The sequence below is a fragment of the Mixophyes fleayi genome, chromosome 2, assembly GCF_038048845.1.
Source record: "Mixophyes fleayi isolate aMixFle1 chromosome 2, aMixFle1.hap1, whole genome shotgun sequence".
NCBI classification, from domain to species: Eukaryota; Metazoa; Chordata; class Amphibia; order Anura; family Limnodynastidae; genus Mixophyes; species Mixophyes fleayi.
The window spans coordinates 257,030,196-257,049,953 of record NC_134403.1 but is presented as its reverse complement, the minus strand read 5'-3'; the positions used below and the strand labels follow the sequence as shown (position 1 = coordinate 257,049,953).

At 42.1% G+C, this 19,758-nt stretch overlaps 1 protein-coding gene across 4 annotated transcripts in view; it reads right to left on the bottom strand.

Annotated features, from left to right (window-relative positions):
- The window catches only part of EPS8L3 (EPS8 signaling adaptor L3), a 91,392-nt gene extending 82,316 nt beyond the window's left edge, over positions 1 to 9,076 (bottom strand). Inside the window, exon 1 of one of the 4 annotated variants that reach the window (XM_075195939.1) lies at positions 8,989 to 9,076. Coding sequence is in view for 1 of the 4 variants with exons in the window: in XM_075195938.1 (XP_075052039.1) it covers positions 8,989 to 9,039 (51 nt within the window). In the remaining 3 variants the exon portion in view is untranslated. Of the gene's footprint in view, positions 1 to 7,324; positions 7,430 to 8,988 lie in introns of those variants that run through there. The other 3 variants (XM_075195938.1, XM_075195941.1, XM_075195940.1) reach the window with 3 other exon arrangements.
- Between the last annotated feature and the right edge of the window lie 10,682 nt (positions 9,077 to 19,758).

Here is a 19,758-nt window from a genome sequence, read left to right as displayed (position 1 = left end):
CAAGCTGCAATGAAGTAAAACTGTAACAATAGGGTATCAGAGGACAAGCCTTCATAGCGTGAGATGAGACATGACTTTATTTTGCATAGGAATAAAATTAAGTGGCTACAGGACTGAAAGGTAAGAAGGGCCCAGCCATGCCAGGTCACCCCCACCTCTAGGGCCCCCTATCTACCCTCGCAACTCTGCTCCCTGCTGATGCCCCTGCTCTGCTCTCAAAAGAGCAAACTGGAGTTCTCTTCTGCATCTCTGGGCTCCTACGCAAATGCTATGGGGTCCGGGAATGGACTGTTCTGCTCCTGAATAGAATAATACTTGAATACAAAGTAAAGCTCTTGATGTTTAAGGGAATCAAATATCTAGCTTTCAGAAGTCATGTAATTCTTTCCAAAAAAAATTTTTATGCACATCTACAAATCTATTTGTAAAAAGTGGTGTATTTGAGCCAAAGCAGGTGCACAATGCCACAAAACAGAATTGGCACTGCACTTTTGCATGCTCAAAAATATTGAGCCTTAATGTAGTAATTTTCACTTCCACTTTGTGCATTAATGTGAATTTATGCTGCATCCACTTGTCATCTGAATCAAAGTGTGCTTTTGTTCAAAATCACTAGTGTTTCTCTTTATCCATTTTGAGTATGATACAGACAGAGAAATGTGAATTTTCTTTGTTTAATACATTAGGCTTTATAAGACATATGGCTTTATACTTTTGTATGTAGACCATATCATTTGACATGTCTAAAGGTTCTGCAATGGAGAATACTTTGGTCTTTATGTAGAAGTACAGATTTTGTATGTGTTTATTTCCGTCTAATTATTTAAAATGTGCTTACATTAATACCCCATTCATACTGCACCAAAAACCTGGGTTTTTGCCAGGGCAAGCCCAGATGACCCGGGTCGAGAGGCATTATGAATGGTCCCAGATCTAATTCCCGTGTCATTAGACCCGGGAATTAGACCTGGGTCTTTTGGTGGGGTAATTCCTGGGTCTGCCAAGGAAGCATGCACTATGTATGGTGTGACCCGGGTTTTCAGACACAATATTAAAGTAAAAAAAAAAAAAAACCATCACAAGGAGGGCCAATCAGAGCTCCTCTTGTGATGTTGCCAGGCAGACATGTGTTCAGTATGAACGCCTCTACCCCCCTCTGTCCCCCGGCATTATCCCGGGTTCATATTCCCGGGATATTGCATGGGCGGCAGTATGAAAGCGGTATTAGATGTGCATAAAAAAAAAAACCCATTAAAGACTACATTTTGTGTGCAATTCTGCACCCAATTGTGGAATAAAGAAAATATTTTGTGGAACAGTTCAATATTTCATTCATCTCTGGTCAAGGGAAAGCCACAGTGTATGTTGCTAAATAACACAAATCAACATGTTTGCATGGCAAATTAAATTATTTCCTAATTAACATAACAATGGGCTCTAGTGCATTTGGAGTGTCTTTTTGGGTTGCATCCCTTATATTATAGACAAGGTGGTCCACGTTAGAAAAAAAACATAATTTTGACTATAATGGGGAAATACAATTATACGTGATGGGCTGCAGTGATGTAACATCGCTGATTTTGCATCGCACCCCATAGCGTTGCACAGGAAAATTTGTGCTGTTGGGGTACCACAGTACCTGTGATTGTATTCATCCAACCACTGTGATGATGACCAGCAGCAAATCGTGCAGAATTATATCTCCTCTAAATGTCATTCTTCCAAGACATAAAGTCAGAATTTTGACATTAAGGGGACGATTCAGTTCCTTGCGCACTCCGCCGTGATGTAGAATCATAAATCTATCATCTTACACTTATGCATGGAGAGGTGGAAGGGTTGGGTGAGCATAGTACAGTAAGGGCGTCTTTACTTAATTGCATCTAAATCAGAGGTGGACAAATCTGCAGATACGCCTGTCAGAGGGGTATCTCTTGTGAGTGTTTGACCCCTGGTACAAAGTACTGATGATGATAAACATTTGCAGTTTTAAAAAATAAATAAATAAATACATTTTGAAAAGTGTGTTTCCTCCTAAAAAAGGTGAAGGAGAAACAAACAATGTGACTCACTATCACTGGTTACACTATAACAAGCAAACTCACAACATGGTGTTCCTCTATTGTAGTTGATCACTAGTTGTTCAGGTTGGGGCTGAGTTCCATAGGGGAATTGAGTGTAAAAAATATGAGGCAATCCCTTAGGAAAAAACAGCCCCATGCCAAAAGCACAGAGCTCCTTCTAACACCACTAGGTGATGGGTGTTGGGGTAATAGTTGTTTAAAGTAAGAAAAATAGTATTTTAATATGCGACACTACTAGTTCTAGAAAGCTTTAGCAGCTATAAACTGCTTGATTATGCTAGTGCTTGTAGAACTACAAGGGCAGATCATACTAGCACTTGTACAACTGTAGCGCCAATATGTCCTGGAATCCTACACCTGTTGGAACCTGTGGTGCCACATGCCAAAATACTAAGAAAAAAACACTTACACAATAGTAAAAGTGCTTTAATTTAAAAAAAAAACACTTCCTCTATCCCTCATTCACATAGTTCCAAATAATTCCATAATTTCTTCTAATCCAAAGGGAATAAAACACTACATATGGACACAGCAGAACTGCTTATTGCGGACCCCCGACACAAACGACAGGCCAGAAGGCCTGTCAGCACTAACAAATCCAGAGTGTGTTCTCTGATTGGTTAGTTCCAACTAAACCTTAATGTGGGGACTCAACAAACTCCATTGTACCAATGATACAAGTCGCAACCAGCACCAGGCTATTACAGGCTGAAACTAATCATGATGACTAGCGTCTGTAGTATGCAACCGCATCAAGATATGCTTAGAAAAACTAATAAATCTATAGATGAAGACAAGGAGCTCAGAGCTCCAACCCGTATAGGAAGTCCACCTGTGGGGATGAAACGTTAGCAAAGGAAATGATCAGTAACAATAAAAGACACGTCATTGCGGCGTAGCATCTCGGACTTTGCGGCGGGAGGAACGGGTCCAATCTGGTTGTGGAGGCGCTGATCGTTGGGCCTTCAGAGAGCCGGTCTGCGAAGCAATCGTTACGGGAAGGATGTCCAATTTCGCCAATAGTTCCTGTCCTTGGTCCACCATTTTAATATAATAAGATGAGTTGGCTGCAAACACCTGAAGTTGAAACGGGAAGTACCAGCGATACCGGAAATTATGTTGTCGCAGAATCCTAGTAACAGGCTGCAAGTTTCTCCGTTTCTGAATTGTGGAGGGAGCAAGATCCTGAAACAGCTGGATGTCCATGTTCCGGAAAGAGAGAGCAGATTGATCTCTAGTCGCAAAGAGAATTTGGTCCCTTGTGCGGAAATAGTGCAGGCGCACAATAATGTCTCGAGAAGGCAGGCCATTGGCAGGACGGGTCCGAAGAGCCCTATGAGCAGGATCCATCAGTCAGTGTCAGAAAGCTCCAGAAGGATATGTTGAAAAAGGTCTTTAAGGAAAGCTTGAAGATCCGCCGGAGAGATTTCTTCAGCGACATTTCGGATACGGATATTGTTACGACAAGATCGGTTCTCAGAGTCCTCCTGCTGTTCCTTGAGAGTCTCAACTTCGTCACGAAGACGGGTAAGTTCGTTGTCCATCGTAGTTTGTGAGCGGCAGAGGTCGTCTGTTTTTGATTCCAGCGCGTCAGATCTGTTGCCCAGAGAGGTTAGTTCGGTTTTAAAGTCATTAACAACTTTGGAGAGTTCTTGGTGGAATGTTTGCTTGACTCCTTCTAGTAGGCTGGTCATTATGGCTAGGATCTGTGGGTCCAGCTCAACTTCAGCAGGCGGCTGGGAGCCAGGCGCTTCTGTACGAGTCGAAGGCGGGGAAGACGGTTTATTCTTTGAACCAAAAAAGTTAGCAGAGGACCCGGAGGTCACTTTCTTTGGTTTGTTGGACATGACGGAAAAGCTGGGAGCCGTCGGCCAGTTGAGAAGGATGAAGGAGGCAGAGGAAGGCTGGGATGAGGAAAGGAGGCGAAAAAGGGACACACTTTTACATTGGTCAGTATTATAGGGGTCAGTCCCGGTCCAGCCTGAATGGAGGAGGTCACATATTCAGCGACGGATAAGGGCCAGCAGATGGGTGTCAGCGTGTAAAGAGACCGTGATTTGACGCTGATCCTTCAAATAGACATTAGCTAGATGAAAATAGTTGCAACAGCAATAAACAGTAGATGTAGTATTTTTTTAGCCACCACAAGAGGGCAGTATTATTCCACACTACAATCTAATCGGGCCAATCAGATTGCCACTCCAGGTTGGGGCAATGGAGTTATATACTTTGATCTCACTTACTTTAGGCACTGCGAGTGAGGCAAGGTGTGGAGAGGTGCCGAGGGCCTTAATGAGGAAGACACAGAGACTTCAATGATGTGAGCCCACAGACAGCGTCACTGTGGCGAACCGGAAGTACGGGTGTCCAAGACCTCCGGTTTTCGCCTGCAATGGGTGTTTGAGGAGGTCCTCTCCCACACTGGTGGTGCCCAAGGAGTCTCCAACTTTAGGCCGGGGATCTGGCCTCCGTTTTCCGTGGACCGGAAGTGCCCAGCCACGGACCGGAAGTGGCTAATTTTTGGTCTTCTCACTCGGTTCAAGCTCCAGCACAGACCCACATCCGGCAGGGAGGCACCAAGAGCAGGGCAGGAGGCCAAAGAACCATGCAGCTATCCTCAGAAAGGTAGGATGGGTGACACCATACACACCAGCCGGGCTGCAGCACTTCCCTGTGCAAGGAGCCACCGGATCTGCCTCAAATGTGGCACTTGTAGGTTTCAGCCGTGCCCACGGCACTTAGGCAGCCCTCTGGACAGAAATAGGTAGATAACGGGCCCCAAAAGGTGATATTCAGGGTCCCGGGACACAGAGCTCCAAGCCTGCACGTCCTTCCAAAATGGCAGTTAGGCCACACCCCCATCCGCATCAAGATATGCTTAAAGCGCATCTTGATGCACTTTAAACATATATTCATGCAGGCATTTTTAGTGCATTATGCTGAGTTGCACATCTATCTTATAATACATGCAACTCAGAATAAACATGTACTAACATCATTTCTGCATCATGCATTTTATGTGTATATTTTCGATGCAAATGTAACATGAGGATCATTGGTTGCCAAAGTAAACTAATGGTAAATGTATGTGCAATGGTTCAGAATTTGATTTCTCAATGAGGTTACCATGAAGTGGTATATGAGCTTCAACATTTTCATCCTTAATTATATGGGCAACGCTGTATAAACTCAGCAGAGGCGCTTCTATATTGGTTCTTTCAAATCTCACGCTGAAGTCAGTGAATAATTTATCATGTTGGACAGGCAGCATGAGATTTCAAACCAGCATTGCTGATCATACTGCACAGCTTTTATAGGTGCCATTGTAACTCACCAGCGCCGCTTCCACTTACTTAATTAGCTTTTTTACACTGGTGGCTAGTAAATAATATCAACAAAAAGAGAAAAGAACACAGAGAGCTGGATATGTATTTGGTGCACACTACGGTCCTTGTTTAAGTATAATGTTTTGTGTTTTACATGTGAGCCAAAAACTTGTTACATTAAAGCAAAACTTTTATTTGTTATAAAAAAAAATATTGTTATAAAAAGCAGTGAAATTGATGTGACAAATAAAATTAAATATTGAGATTTAAAATGCTGTGCGTGACTCTCAATCTATGTATCTGCATATAAAATAAAAGGATTTGGAAATCAAGACTTTCAATTGTATTATATACATTTGTTAGAATCAATCATATTCTAACCCAAATTGTCTGCTAGTAATGATTGACTCTGTTGACCATGTGATATATACCACCATTAATTAATCAGCAGAAATAATTGTATTGCCATTAGATCTGCTGGATCATTGTTCCTATAGTAATGTAGTCCTATTGTCCTGTTATAACAATAGAGAGATTAGTGCCAGTTAATCGGTTCAGTTTAAGACATAAATCTCATAGACAGGATTAATTAGCTATATCTCTTTAAGCTCTAGTTCAAATGAAGGCTGTGTAAATGAAGTAGCAAAGATAATCTTCCTATTTTAGCAGCAGAACCAATTAATACTGGCCCTCATCTGGTTTTCTGAAAAGTCTAATTGGTTCTGCTGCTAAAATAGGGAGAATATCTTTGCTACTTCATTTTATTTTATTTGTCACTTATTAATTTTGCTGCTTTTTATAACAATATTTTATTTATAACAAATAAAAGTTATGTTTTAATGTAACAACTTTTTGTCTCACATGTAAAATGCAAAACATTATATTTAAACAAGAACTGTAGTGTGCACCAAATACATATCCAGTTTTCTGTATTCTTTTCTCTTTTTGTTGATATTATTCATGACTGGCTGGTAGCACCTCTATTTATTGTGGGTTAATTATTCAAGATACCCTCAAATAAAATAAAATAATAACATATTAACGAGTAATCAGTCCTCTATAGAATACTAGTGCAACATCATTCTTATTCACGGCTAGTAAATTTTAAAAAGTTAATTTAGACCCACGATCTGGTGGCTAGTAAATATAGCAGACCTGCAGTTTGATAGGTAGCATGCAAAGTAGACTTGCAATATGAAGATAATAAATAAAGCAGATAATCAGTCTTATTACTAGCAAATAGAGCAGACCTCCAGTCTTGTGTGTAGTAAATAAAACAGACCTCCAATCTGCTGGATATTAAAGTGGTCATTAAATTCATCCAAGCTCTGTTTGCACCTCTGTGCTACAAAGTTAATGTCTATTTTTGGATTCACCTACTCATGTGAATAGACATTTTACTATCAAGGGGCATGTTAAAAATAAGAACAACAGGTTGATGGATGGTAACCTGTCTGTAGAATATTGTTGGGTCTGTTCAGCCTTACACCTAACTCTCAGAGACTGGTGAAAAATCTGCTCATCCAGAAATCACATATTCAGATTTGTTTGCTTTAGCTTGTAATACTTGTTTGTCTTGCATTAAAATGCATGCAGATATGTTATTACAGTAACTGATTACTGAGATTGATGGTGATGTGTTCTTTTAAAGGTTAGAAAGCAATCATTCAATTTTTAATAGAGCAAACGTTCAGTGTTTTGCTAGAAAACAAAGATAATCACCAATCTGGTTGCTAGTGATTAATTTAGGCCCACAATCTAGTGCAGTGAGGAGCAACAGGTGTCCCTACAGCTACAAAAGGCCTTCCGAGCTTTAACCTGTGGACAACAGCTCTTTACTTCTTTATGCCCAATCAGTCCTTTCTCATTTTTATGCGCCATCAATCTCAGTTTTTATTCTCTGCTTTATGTTACTGTTATTGAAAGCTGGGGCACAGGGTGAAGCTCCACAGTTAATAATACAAAGAAGAATGGTGAACTTGATGCCATTATTTTTCCACAGCAGCCAACTTTCACATCATGTGACCTCCTCCACATCATGTGACATCCTATGCACAACACAGGGAAGTCACTCAGCATGAGAAGCACATCTGACATCAGAGGAGGAGGGACATGTAGTCTGCACCACATGGTCACCCTCCTTGCTCTGTGTGAAAGAGCAGTGTGATTCCTGCTTATTTCACTTAAGTAAAGTAAGGAAATGTATGCTCCTGTGTGCTTCAAAGTTGCTGTCTGTTTTTGTTTATATTTACTCATGTGAGTAGACATTCTCCATCATGGGGCACATGAAAAATAACAAGAGCAACAGGTTGACGGATGGTAACCTCTGTCTAGAAATGCGTTAACTTTCAAAATGCTGTTGGAAAATCTGGTCATACAGAAGTCACATTGAATTTTCAGATTTCTTTGTTATAGCTTACAACTCTTGTTTGTCTTACAATAAAATACATGTGGATATGTTATTACAACGTGTTGTCTTTTCCTTTGATTAAATGTATTGTTTTAACTGTACTGACATTAAGGGTAATGCGTGGCCCTTTTGAAGGTTAGAGTTCTACACCTACAGCCCTAGACAAATATCACATTGCTTATAGCTGATCTATTGGCTACTATTTTGTACAGCTGTGACCCCCAATTGGCGCAAACTGACGCCAGGTCTCTGCTTTATTGTACATTTTCAGGGTATTAGCCACATTGGACACTCATGAACTCATGCAGCATTGGATGCACATCAGTATTCTTTTGATAAAAATATGCATTACCATATTGCGCATAAACAACAAAAATGCATATACATACAGGATATCCATATGCGGATTTGGTGCACATAGTTACTTGCTAAAAAAACATATGGGTAGGGCGCTGAATTTGGGGCGTCTATATATTGCATTGATTTTGGTGTCCATGGATTGTGCTCAGTCAAGACGACACTGGGGTATATGTCACTAAGTGATACAAAGTGCCATTTTTCCATGACAAACAAAATTATTTGCAAATAGAACATATAAAGGTGGTCAGTGCATTTTTTTTAGCCTTTTTTGTGGTTGCATCCCTTATATTTTGTATTGATTTGACTGTCACTAGTTTCTGCTACGTCACAGTTATGCTGCAGTATGTATCACTAAGTGGCGCAAAGCATAGTTTTAGGGTGTCATGCATAATATTTTTAATTAAAGAAATAGGAGTAGGGGTCAGTGCATTTTAGAGGTTGCATCTCCGATTTATTTATTTTGTCTGGTGCTGTAATATTCTGTTCAGTCAGATGAAAGCAATGGTATGTGACAGAGCAGCATATAATCATAATATGTTCGGCAACTCACAGCTTTATCTGTTATTTGAATAGTGAATATTGAAAAGCTATCCAACTCGATCATTGTTACTGAATTATGTATGTGGATTACAGTATAATATAATAAAAGAACTTACTTGTGTTGAAGTAAAGTGGAATTCATCAAGTTGGATAGAAGTGTTCTCTTAAAATGTAGACTTAGTAAGGGGGGTACCGTAAAAAGCTTAGAAATATCCAATGGAGCCCAAAGACATAGCAGCACAAACTTGAAAATGATAGATTTGGTTACCTCTTGATGTGGTCCTGAGAGGTTGTCCACAGTCAAAAGTCCATCCAACATGCAATAATCAGATGAAACTAGGTAGTTGTTATTGCTGTGAAGGAGCTTTGAGACGTGAACGCTATAATATTAACTAATCTGAATACCGTCCAGGAGACACTCCCTCTGACCTTTGTCCAGAACATATTCTTACAGGTGTTTACCTAATGAGGTAAATGGAACTTACTACCTGTTATGTTTGCACTTTCCCCTTAACTGTTCACCTGCGTCACCTCTCCACTGTCCTAAGCAACCACTGTTAGTCCTGCACGAAGGTGTCATGCATTTATATCTGCTCCTCTATCTGTTCAATCTTGACCAATCATCCCTGTTATTAGCCAAGTACGTCATTGTCAATATTCTTTTTGTTTTGGCAGACTTTTCTTGTGGTCCAACTGTTTATTATTCCTGTACTGTATGATCCAACAGATTGTTGTTATTCCTATACTGTATGGTCCAACATTTTTTTTCTTATTCCTATTCTGTATGATCCAACAGCTTGTCATTATTCCTGTACAGTCTTGCCTGCCTTGTTAGTCAGAGCTCAGATAGTGTCACCATTCCTAGTTTACTTATTGCATATTAACTCTGGTTTATGCCTCATTAGAGCAACAATGCACATTTCTAGCTAACAATATTTGTAGTTGGACACCCAATATTAAGCCTGAATGCACAAAATAACAAATAGTCTAATAGAAATAATGTATAATGAGTACACTTTACTTTGTGCACTTATGCCTCATTTACACAACTTGCACTTTGACCAAGAATTTAAAGGCTGGATCAGAGACAGAGAGAGAGAGGCAATGAGATAATCAATCGTTACTAGGTACTTTACATGTCATAGTTATGATATATGACGATAATTATGAGATAAAAAATGGGCAGGGAAGCCTTGTAAGTAATGGAATATCCATATACTGACTGTAACTAAAACACAGAGAGATAAATGAATAACATAAAATAAACACTTAAACAGAATCTATATTATACATCTACAGACAAGGGTATGCAACATTATAAAATTAGATATTTTATGTATCTTTAAGTTGTCTTAAGCATTTTAAAGTGTAGCACAGATCCTGACATATGTACTGCTATTGAATGTTATCCTCACCTGACAGCCATTCTTTGAAACTGCCACAGACACTGTTGCGTTTGAAGTGCTGAAAACACTGCTATGAATGTGATGGTTTCTCTACAGAGCATATACACTACTACTACCAGACACATCCCAGGAAAGCAGGGATTTTCTCTGAAGTGCCACAGAGAGTTTAGCTTTTTGCCCTACAATAAATAGACCTCTATATTATTACTCCATTTAATTTCACCATTATCACTTACTGCACTGTACATACTTATCCCTTTTCAGTGTTGGTCTTCGCGCTATTCCTTTATGGAAAAAATCTGTGGACTTGGAGGATAATGTTGACAATGTAAGCAAACCCTGGACTGTGACCAGTTAGGATGTTAATATTGTTAAATTTTAACGCAAATTTTAACTGTATTTTAACTGAACTACAATCCACTCAGCAATTTATAATGCAAAAACTATGAGAAGAATTTACTAAGAAACATGTTTGGTGGTGTTTTAGAACTGCCGCCAAACCACAATTTTCTGAAGGCTTAGAGGTATAAACCGCCACATTTACTATTGGGCAGTTTGATGCTTCAATGTTAAACTGCCATTGATGTATGGCGGTTTGTAAACCTTCAACCCGCCCCCGGTTTGGATGAAAAAGCTGTCAGTTTGTGTTTAAAGCGCAAAATTTGCGGTTTCCTATTGGCTAGTTTACCTGTCAGGTGGTTTTATATCACAAGCTCTTTATAAGCCTGGGCACTTCCTCATTAACTTTGATAGGGTTGTGAGGAACTAAGTGAGATGAGCTAGAAGTGTCCTTTTTGTGAGCTATTTTGGAGGAATTGCTCAGTTTGCAAACTTAGATGTTTTACTCAGAATGATACTGTCATCAACTGCATGTGTTGCATCAGTATTAACTTTAGTGTAAGGAAAATGATTATATAAGGATGGCATAGTTCAGACCTTCTTTAGACCTCGCTCGTGAGTCAGAAAGACTGTGCCAGATCTCCTCCATCAAAGTTTTCTAGGATGCGTGATTCAACTTGGGGGCTGCTTGTTGAATGTGGGGTCTCCATGCTGTCAATCCAGGGAATTACGTGTGCGTCTATCAATCTATCGAAGCTAAGTATTTTAATTGTCATATTAATTATTAAATCTTTTTCTTATAGATAGTTTGTGAGTGTATCATTCTTTCGTTGTGCTAATATTTCATGATTGTAATCTTGCAACCACATACACTTGTTAATTGTTTACTGTTTGGGGCTATGCAGATAAGAGGGGGGCATAGGTTGTGGACAAGGAGAGGGACATTGAACAGGAATGAGCAAAGGAAACACATGAAGTATTAGAGGAGGCAAGGGAGGGGAGGAAGACCAAGGCAGGGAGAAATATTGGTTTCTCCCATGATGAGAATTTTGTCTTGATACATTACATAGTCCCCTGATATGAGCTCATTTTAGGTGGTCAGATGGTCTGGACTCCTCTAAGGTGTAGATGGCAATTATGAGGCCAAGTCTGTGATGCCATGAATGCAGTGACCTCAAAGAGGTCTGTGTCCCACTGTAGGAAGCGTTTCTGAGATATAGAGGACTGCTGCAGCAGGCACAGGTGGTGGTCCACCTGCTCTTGTGGAGTTAACGTGATATGAGGAGGACCAGCATCAAATCCTTCCCCCTGCAATAATTGTGTGAGTGAATGTGTAGGACACTGATGCCCGTCCAGTACAATAGCAACTCGTGAGTATTGTTGAAATATATATATGTTATTAAAAATGCATTCCAACAGGAGCACTTATGTTTTGCATAGTGCTTATCTCACTCAAATGGGGCTGCACAGGATGGGTAGGCATGGATGGAAGCCCTGCCTGTCCTAAATGCAATACCCTTTCAGGCATCAATTGGCATATGCCTTGGTCCTGCCATGTTGTGTACTCATTTTGGAAGGAGGTATTGAGTTGTATTTCTTCTACAGTGACAGAATCCCCCACATTATACTCTAGGGTTTGCCTCTATGGCCTCACTCTGAAAGAAGGTCTTAATAAACATATGTTTTTAAAAAATATGTGTTTCATCAAACTTCGCTGGCCAAAGATATTGTTGTCAGAAGCTGTATGACCTGAACCACCCAGTGTCCATAATTGGATTGCTCTGGTAAACAATGTCTGGGGGTAAATGTATCATACTCTGGTTTTCTCAAGTTGCCGAAAATCGGCGAGATGACAGCTAAAATTTAAAGCGGCGCTGCCTTGTAAAGGCAAGTTTCCCTTTACAAGGCACTGCCGCTTTAAATGTACGCTTTATATATGAGAGCAGAGAGACTTTACACAAATATCACCAAGATGACGATGATGACAATGTTTAAATTGCAGACTTATGTTCTACTTTTTTATTTTAACACCAACATGTTTAAAAGCTGCTTTGTACATGAAGCAAGTTTCTTCACTGCTGACACAGAGTTTGCATGTTGCCAAACTTATTTATTTTAATTTTTATTTACATTTATCATTTAATAGTCGCCACAAAGGATAAGTATTCATCTTTCAATCAGGCATGCTGCCCATGAAGAGCAAGATAGTGAGTGTAACCTGCTGGTAGAGAATATAATGGTCAGGATCTGTTCAAGTAGGCCATTTTTTATTTTAATCTGCATTTTCACATTGCCAGTGGTCGAAGTGGAAATTTAGTGCGGTATGAAAAATGGCTGGGGGCCTGCCATCCACCCAGGTCCCAGATGCTTCAGGGATAGTTTGAATTAATTTCAAATGCTTTTTAACACTATCTAGTAAAACACAAACACATAATGAAATAATGCAAGGCTATCGCTTTTGTATCTCATTTCCCTTTAACCTTTTCCCATGTCCCTCCAACTTTTCCTGATGTCTCCATGTGTCCATTCATCTCTTCTATGTCCTTACTTCTCTCCATCATATCTCCATTGACACTCAACCAGTCAAAATTCAAGATTTTCTTTTAACACTCCCCTTTGCCCCCAAATTGATTGTACCCCTAATTTGTGTCTGTACATTCCCAAACATCTACATCTAATTCCTGCTTTTGCTTCCCATTCTTCCAATTCTCCTCTTTCTGACCCTTGTGATCAAAGCTGTAAATCAATGGCAATGCAGACCAATAGCAGTGGAGGTGGTAAGATCAGTAAAAAACAATGGCAGTGGGAAATGAAACAGCAGCAGGAGAGGGGAGAAGAGACAGAGGTAGTCATGGAGTAGTGAGAGAGTATAAGTAGAGCAGAATCAGCAAGACAGGCTTGGAGACAAGGACAGAAAATGGTAAGAGGAAGGGAAGACAGATGGGTAGTGGAAAATGGAGAGTGTTCGAAGGAGGTCCAGAAGCAGCAAGTGCAAGGTAATGGTAGAAGAGGCTAAAAACTGCTACTGGTGGATAGTGTGGGGTGTCTGCAGGGTAAATTACTTAGGGACAGAAGACTCTGGGGTCAGGAGATGGCCCAGTGAGTATCAGAGTGATAGTCAGAAGACAGCCTGCAGAAGGGGCAGGTAGTGGTCAGGACGATCCCAAGGCAGTAAGGTGGTGTATGTCCTGATGGTGGTGGTGCATGCCCGATGGAAGGTTTCCAGAACAGCACTGGAGAACAACCGGCATGTGGTTGGTCTAAAGGTAGGAAGAGTGTCAGGTAGCAGAATCCAAACAGATCCCGCATGTCTGGTTCAGGTGCTGGGACAGAACAGTTGAGGGTGATGGGCCAGTGCTGGTGAAGGTCCCTGAAGGCAGAGGTGCAGGAGGCACAATCAATTGGACCTCAGCACTTCGTATTTCCACAGATTTAAATATAAGCAGACTTACCTCCATACCGACGCTGTAGATCTCCAATCGCAGCAGGATGCTGGCCGCAAGTTATTCCGACTAGTCAGCTGTCCGTCACTAGACTTTCACGTCATTGCGACCTCTATCACTTTTAATTTAAAGCGGCAATGTCGGGTTAAGTGTTTAAACACTTAACCTGTGGGGTCCTGACATTGCCGCTTTATTTGTGTTCATTTTATGTGTTGCAGCAGTACCTCTGATCACCAGAGGTGCTGCTATTGTGCCTTGGTTGTATCAGAGGTTAACCTGCCCTGTAATTATTCCTTGCACCTGGGTGTGTACCTTCTTAAACCTGTCTTTCCCAGCAGTCCTTGCTGGTAATTGTTGTCACATCCTGATGTTATACTCTGTGGTCACTTCCTCCTGTTGTGCTCCTGGATTTATGCGGCTGGAGATCTATCTCAACATACATTCTGCTGACCTGTTTCTTATGTGAACCTGGGGCTTACTGAGTTACTGTGCTTATTGTTTACTGTACCGTACCGTCCCACCTTGTATTGTATGGTGCTACGGACACCGAGTGGCGCCCTATAAATAAAAATTAATAATAATAATAATGGGGCCCTTGCTTTAGTCAGGCATTTCGGAAAAGGGACACAGCTGGCGAAGCTGGATATTGAATCTGTGTTTCGACTGCTGCCTCTCCACCCCGAGTCATTCCATTTGATGGATTTTAGGCTGCCAGATGGTTTCTACATAGATAGGTGCCTTCCCATGGGGTCTTTGTCCTCATTCGCATTTTTTGAGATGTTCAGCTCCTTCCTGCACTGGTGTATCCACCATGGGATAGCACACTACCAAGATGACTTCTAGTTCATTGGCCCAGCACTATATCCGGCATGTAGTGACACATTATCGTCAGCTCAAGCTTTGTTCAAGGGTATGGGTTTCCAAATTAATCAGGATAAGACGGACAGTCCCACAACCCGCTTATATTATTTGGGCATCGATATCGACCCAGAAGCCGGGTGCTGCAGATTGCTAATGGATAAGGTCAAGAAGCTATCGGATTGTCACACGTCGGTCCCATAGATAAGTGCCAGTGTTGTTACCTCCTTCCTGGAAGCGCTGATCCAGACTAGTACTTTGTGTCAAGGCTCCTATGTAGTTGGTTCTGCGCATGTGCTGCCTGTTGTCCTTATTTGTTACCTCCTACCGGTTCCCATTGGTGCATAGGATTACAGAGCGCTATTTAAACCTCCCATGGTCCCTCTGGTGATTGCCTGTTCTTTGAGTTACATACTCTTCCTATGGGATTAGGCTCCTGTTGGTTTATCCCCTCCGTTGTGCCTTGCTTTGTTTGTTTGGATCAGCTAGCTCTACTCCGCTACTACTTCCACGCTGGGACTGCCGCTAAAACAAGCAAACTCACCTGTGGCCAGAATCGCTATTCACAAATCAGCCAGCTCAATCCTACTACTGTTTCCACGCTGGGCCTGTGTCACGGGCACTAGGAGTCTTGCCCAGGATTTCACCAGTTGACTATGCTTACCAGAGAGGCGGAGTTTGCACAGCGGTCCTCTGGCAGCAGGGTAAATAAAGGAACGTATATAACAGCAGATGGAGAGAGGATGCCAAGGGAAATGATGATAGTCAGTGACTTGCAGCTATACTGGTAAATGAGTCAGCCACTTGCAGCTATATTGTTAGATGAGTCAGCGACTTGCCTCTATAGTGGAAAGGCAGGTTTGAACCACGGAGACCAGGTCGGACGTGAGCAGGTGAAGGAAGGTAACAGGAGAGTCAGTGGTCTGCGTACAGCAAGTTGTACCACTGCTAGTAAGTGAGGAGTAGTTCAGGTGCGGATGAGTGGAGGCATGCAAAGAGTCAATAACAGTATGAAGACACTGAGAGCACAGAGGAACTTGTTCCAAACAGATATGCAGCGATTACAGCCAATAGTCTATAATGGTATGTATACCGCTGCTGAGTAGAGAGGCTTGCACAGAGCGGATATGCGGGATAATAACTGATAGTCAATCACAAGTATGCATATCACTGCTGAGTAGAGAAGCTTGTTCCAAACAGATATGCAGTGTAACAACAAATAGTCTATAGTGGGTATGGATACCGCTGATGAGTAGAGAAGCTTGTCCACGAGAATATGCAGGCACAGCAGGGATGCTGAACGGCTGTAGCGGATATGGGAACCACAGGTGAGCAGAGCAGGTAATCAGAAGCCAGCTGAGTACACGAGCAGGATACAGGAGTCTGTAGCTGGTATGAGAACTGCTGATGAGCAGAGCAGGTAATCCAGAAGCCAGCTGAGGACACGAGTAGGATACAGGAATCAGTAGCGGGTATGGAAACCACCGATGAGTAGCACAGGTAATCAGCAGGAAGCTGAAGACACTAGCAGGACACAGGAGATACCTTCAGAGACTCACAGGGAATGAGACTCAAGATCAGGCAACGAGGTAATGAGCACAGGTGCCTTAAATAGGGAGAGGTGCCTGATCCACCAATGAGATTAAAAGCAAAAGTCATAAGTTCTTGGATGCTGTGCATGCGAAGTGCATCAAGATGGTTCAGGACAGGCACCAGCAGGGAGGCTAGGGAACCACGCACCAGCACAGAGGCACTCACGGTCCGGTGAGTGACAGTACCCCCCCTTTTAAAGGTGGGCACAGAACACTTGGAGCCGGGTTTGCCCGGAAACTTGGAGTAGAATTTTTTTAGAAGAGCTGGAGCGTTGAGATCATCTGCGCGGATCCAAGAACGCTCCTCTGGACCAAAGCCCTTCCAATGCACAAGGAAGCGAAGAACTCCTCGTGAAATTTTAGCATCTAAAATATGGGTAATTTCAAACTCTTCCTCTTCATGAACTTGTACTGGCCAAGGTGCTGAAGGAGGAACAGAGAAACGGTTGATGATAAGAGGCTTGAGTAATGACACATGGAAGGCGTTGGAGATACGAAGGTTCTTAGGTAACAGTAGTTTGAAGCACACCGGATTTATTACTTGAGTGATCCTATATGGACCAATGAAATGGGGAGCGAACTTCATAGACGGAACCTTCAAGCGAATATTTTTGGTAGAAAGCCATACACGATCTCCAATCTTAAGTGGTGGAATAGCTCGCCTCTTTTTATCCGCAAAATACTTGTATCTGGCAGATGTCTTCTTTAGGCAGGATTTAACCTGAGACCAGATATTTTTGAAACTCTGACATACACTCTCCACTGCAGGAACTTGGGTGGGAGGGAGGGCAGGAAATTCTGGGAATGACGGATGGTGACTGTATACCACAAAGAATGGAATTTTTGAAGATGACTCGTGATACATGTTGTTATGGGCGACTTCAGCCCATGGAAGTAAATCTACCCAGTTGTCTTGGTTGGCTGAGGAGAACATCCTTATGAAAGTCTCAAGATCTTGGTTAACTCTCTCGGTTTGTCCATTTGATTGAGGATGGTAGGAGGATGATAGTGATAATCGAATACCCAAGGTCTTGCAAAGGGCTCGCCAGAATCTGGAAACGAATTGCACTCCTCTATCTCGAGACAATCTCAGATGGACATCCATGAATTCGGAAGAGCTCCTTGATAAAATGGTCAGCCAGAGTAGATGAGGAAGGTAAACCGGTCAAAGGAACGAAATGTGCCATTTTCGAAAATCTATCCACCACTATCCAGATGGTATTGCACTTTTTACTCGGAGGAAGATCAGTGACAAAGTCCATACTAATATGGGTCCAAGGTTTGGATGGAATGGGTAGTCGTTGAAGTAATCCCGCCGGTGTTCTGCGGGGAGTTTTAAACTGGGAACACACCTCACATGCGGCCACAAATTCTTTGAAATCTCTCCTCATAGAGGGCCACCAGTAGCTTCGAGAAAGAACTTCTAAGGTCTTGCGTTCACCCGAATGTCCAGAAAAGCGTGAGGAATGATACCAGGACAATATTTTCCTCCTAAGAGATGGAGGCACGAGGGTTCTCCCAAATGGTAGCACCTTAGTGGAAGAAGTGGCCAGAGACACACATTTGGGATCTAATATATTATGGTTAGGACCATCTTCAACGTCTGAGGACGCCACAAACGCCCAAGACAAGGCGTCTGCTTTTCTATTCTCGGAAGCTGGTTTGAAGGTTATGATAAGCTCAAAAAGGGAAAAGAAAAGAGACCATCTTGCTTTACGAGGATTTAAACATTGAGCTGACTGTAAATATGACAGGTTTTTGTGATCCGTAAAAATAGTTACAGGATGACGAGCTCCCTCCAGCAGATATCTCCACTCCTCTAATGCTGCTTTTATGGCCAACAACTCCTTGTCCCCGATAGTGTAATTTCTCTCCGCAGGTAGAAGACCTCGAGAGTAGAAGGCACAAGGATGGAATTTTTGTTGCTCCGATCTTTGGGATAGTATGGCCCCTAGGCCAACATTAGAGGCGTCTACCTCTAGGAAGAACGGAAGAGTCACGTCAGGCTGTCGAAAAACAGGAGCGGAAGAGAAGGACTTCTTGAGGAACTGGAAAACTTGAAGGGCCTCGGAGGACCATTGTTTAGTGTTAGCTCCCTTCCGGGTCAGAGCCATTATTGAAGAAGCGATGGAAGAAAAACCTTGAATGAAACGTCTCTAGTAGTTTGCAAAACCTAAAAAACGTTGGATTGCTCGGAGAGTAGTTGGCTGGGGCCAACGTAGTACAGCGGTCACCTTTCAGGATCCATCTTGAGGCCAACTCCGGACACAATATATCCCAAGAATGGAATCTGGGATAACTCAAAGGAACATTTTTCTAGCTTGCAAAATAAAGAGTTTCTTTGAAGTCTGGAAAGGACCTCTGCCACATGTTGGTGATGAGTGGGCAGATCCTGGGAAAAGATTAATATGTCGTCCAGATAGACGACGACACAGACATACAACAAGTCCCGGAAGATCTCATTCAGGAAACTCTGGAAGACAGCGGGGGCGTTACACAACCCGAAGGGCATAACTAGATATTCATAATGGCCATCCCTGGTGTTAAAAGCTGTCTTCCATTCGTCTCCAGACTTGATCCGGATTAAGTTATAAGCACCTCGAAGTTCAAGCTTGGTGAAGATCCGGGCTCCCTTAATGCGATCAAAGAGCTCGGTAATTAGTGGAATAGGATACCGATTTTTGATGGTAATGGCATTGAGTCCACGATAATCTATACAGGGTCGTAATGATCCATCCTTCTTCTTCACAAAAAAGAACCCCGCTCCAGCGGGAGAGGTGGAAGGTCGGATAAATCCTCGCTGGAGGTTCTCCTTGATATACTCAGATGTTGCTTGAGTTTTTGGTAGCGAGAGTGGATATACACAAACCCAAGGAGGGTTCTTGCCAGGTTGTAAGTCAATCGGACAATCCCACGCCCGATGCGGAGGAAGGCGTTCAGACTGAACCTTATCAAATACATCCGCGAAGGAAGCATACTGTGGAGGGAGACCCGGCGGGCAAGGTGAAATGGAAGACTGATGTATTTTGAGTGGAACAACTTGAGAGAGACATCTATGACGACAATCGGAACCCCAGGAAGTGACTTGAGGAGTGTTCCAGTCAATCTGAGAGGAATGAAGTTGAAGTCATGGAAGGCCAAGTACGATGGGACTGGTGGTAACAGGAAGGACCAGTAAAGAAATCTTCTCTTGGTGTAAGGCTCCAATTTGAAGAGTCAATGGAGACGTTCTTTGAGTAATGAGTCCATTAATAATACGTGATCCATCGATAGCAGTAACAGCTATGGGTGCTTTTAAAGAAATCACTGGTAGGGACCATTGATTCACTAGGGAACTAGAGATAAAATTTCCAGCAGCTCCAGAATCTAGAAGTGCTTGAGACATAAATGATTTGGTGGC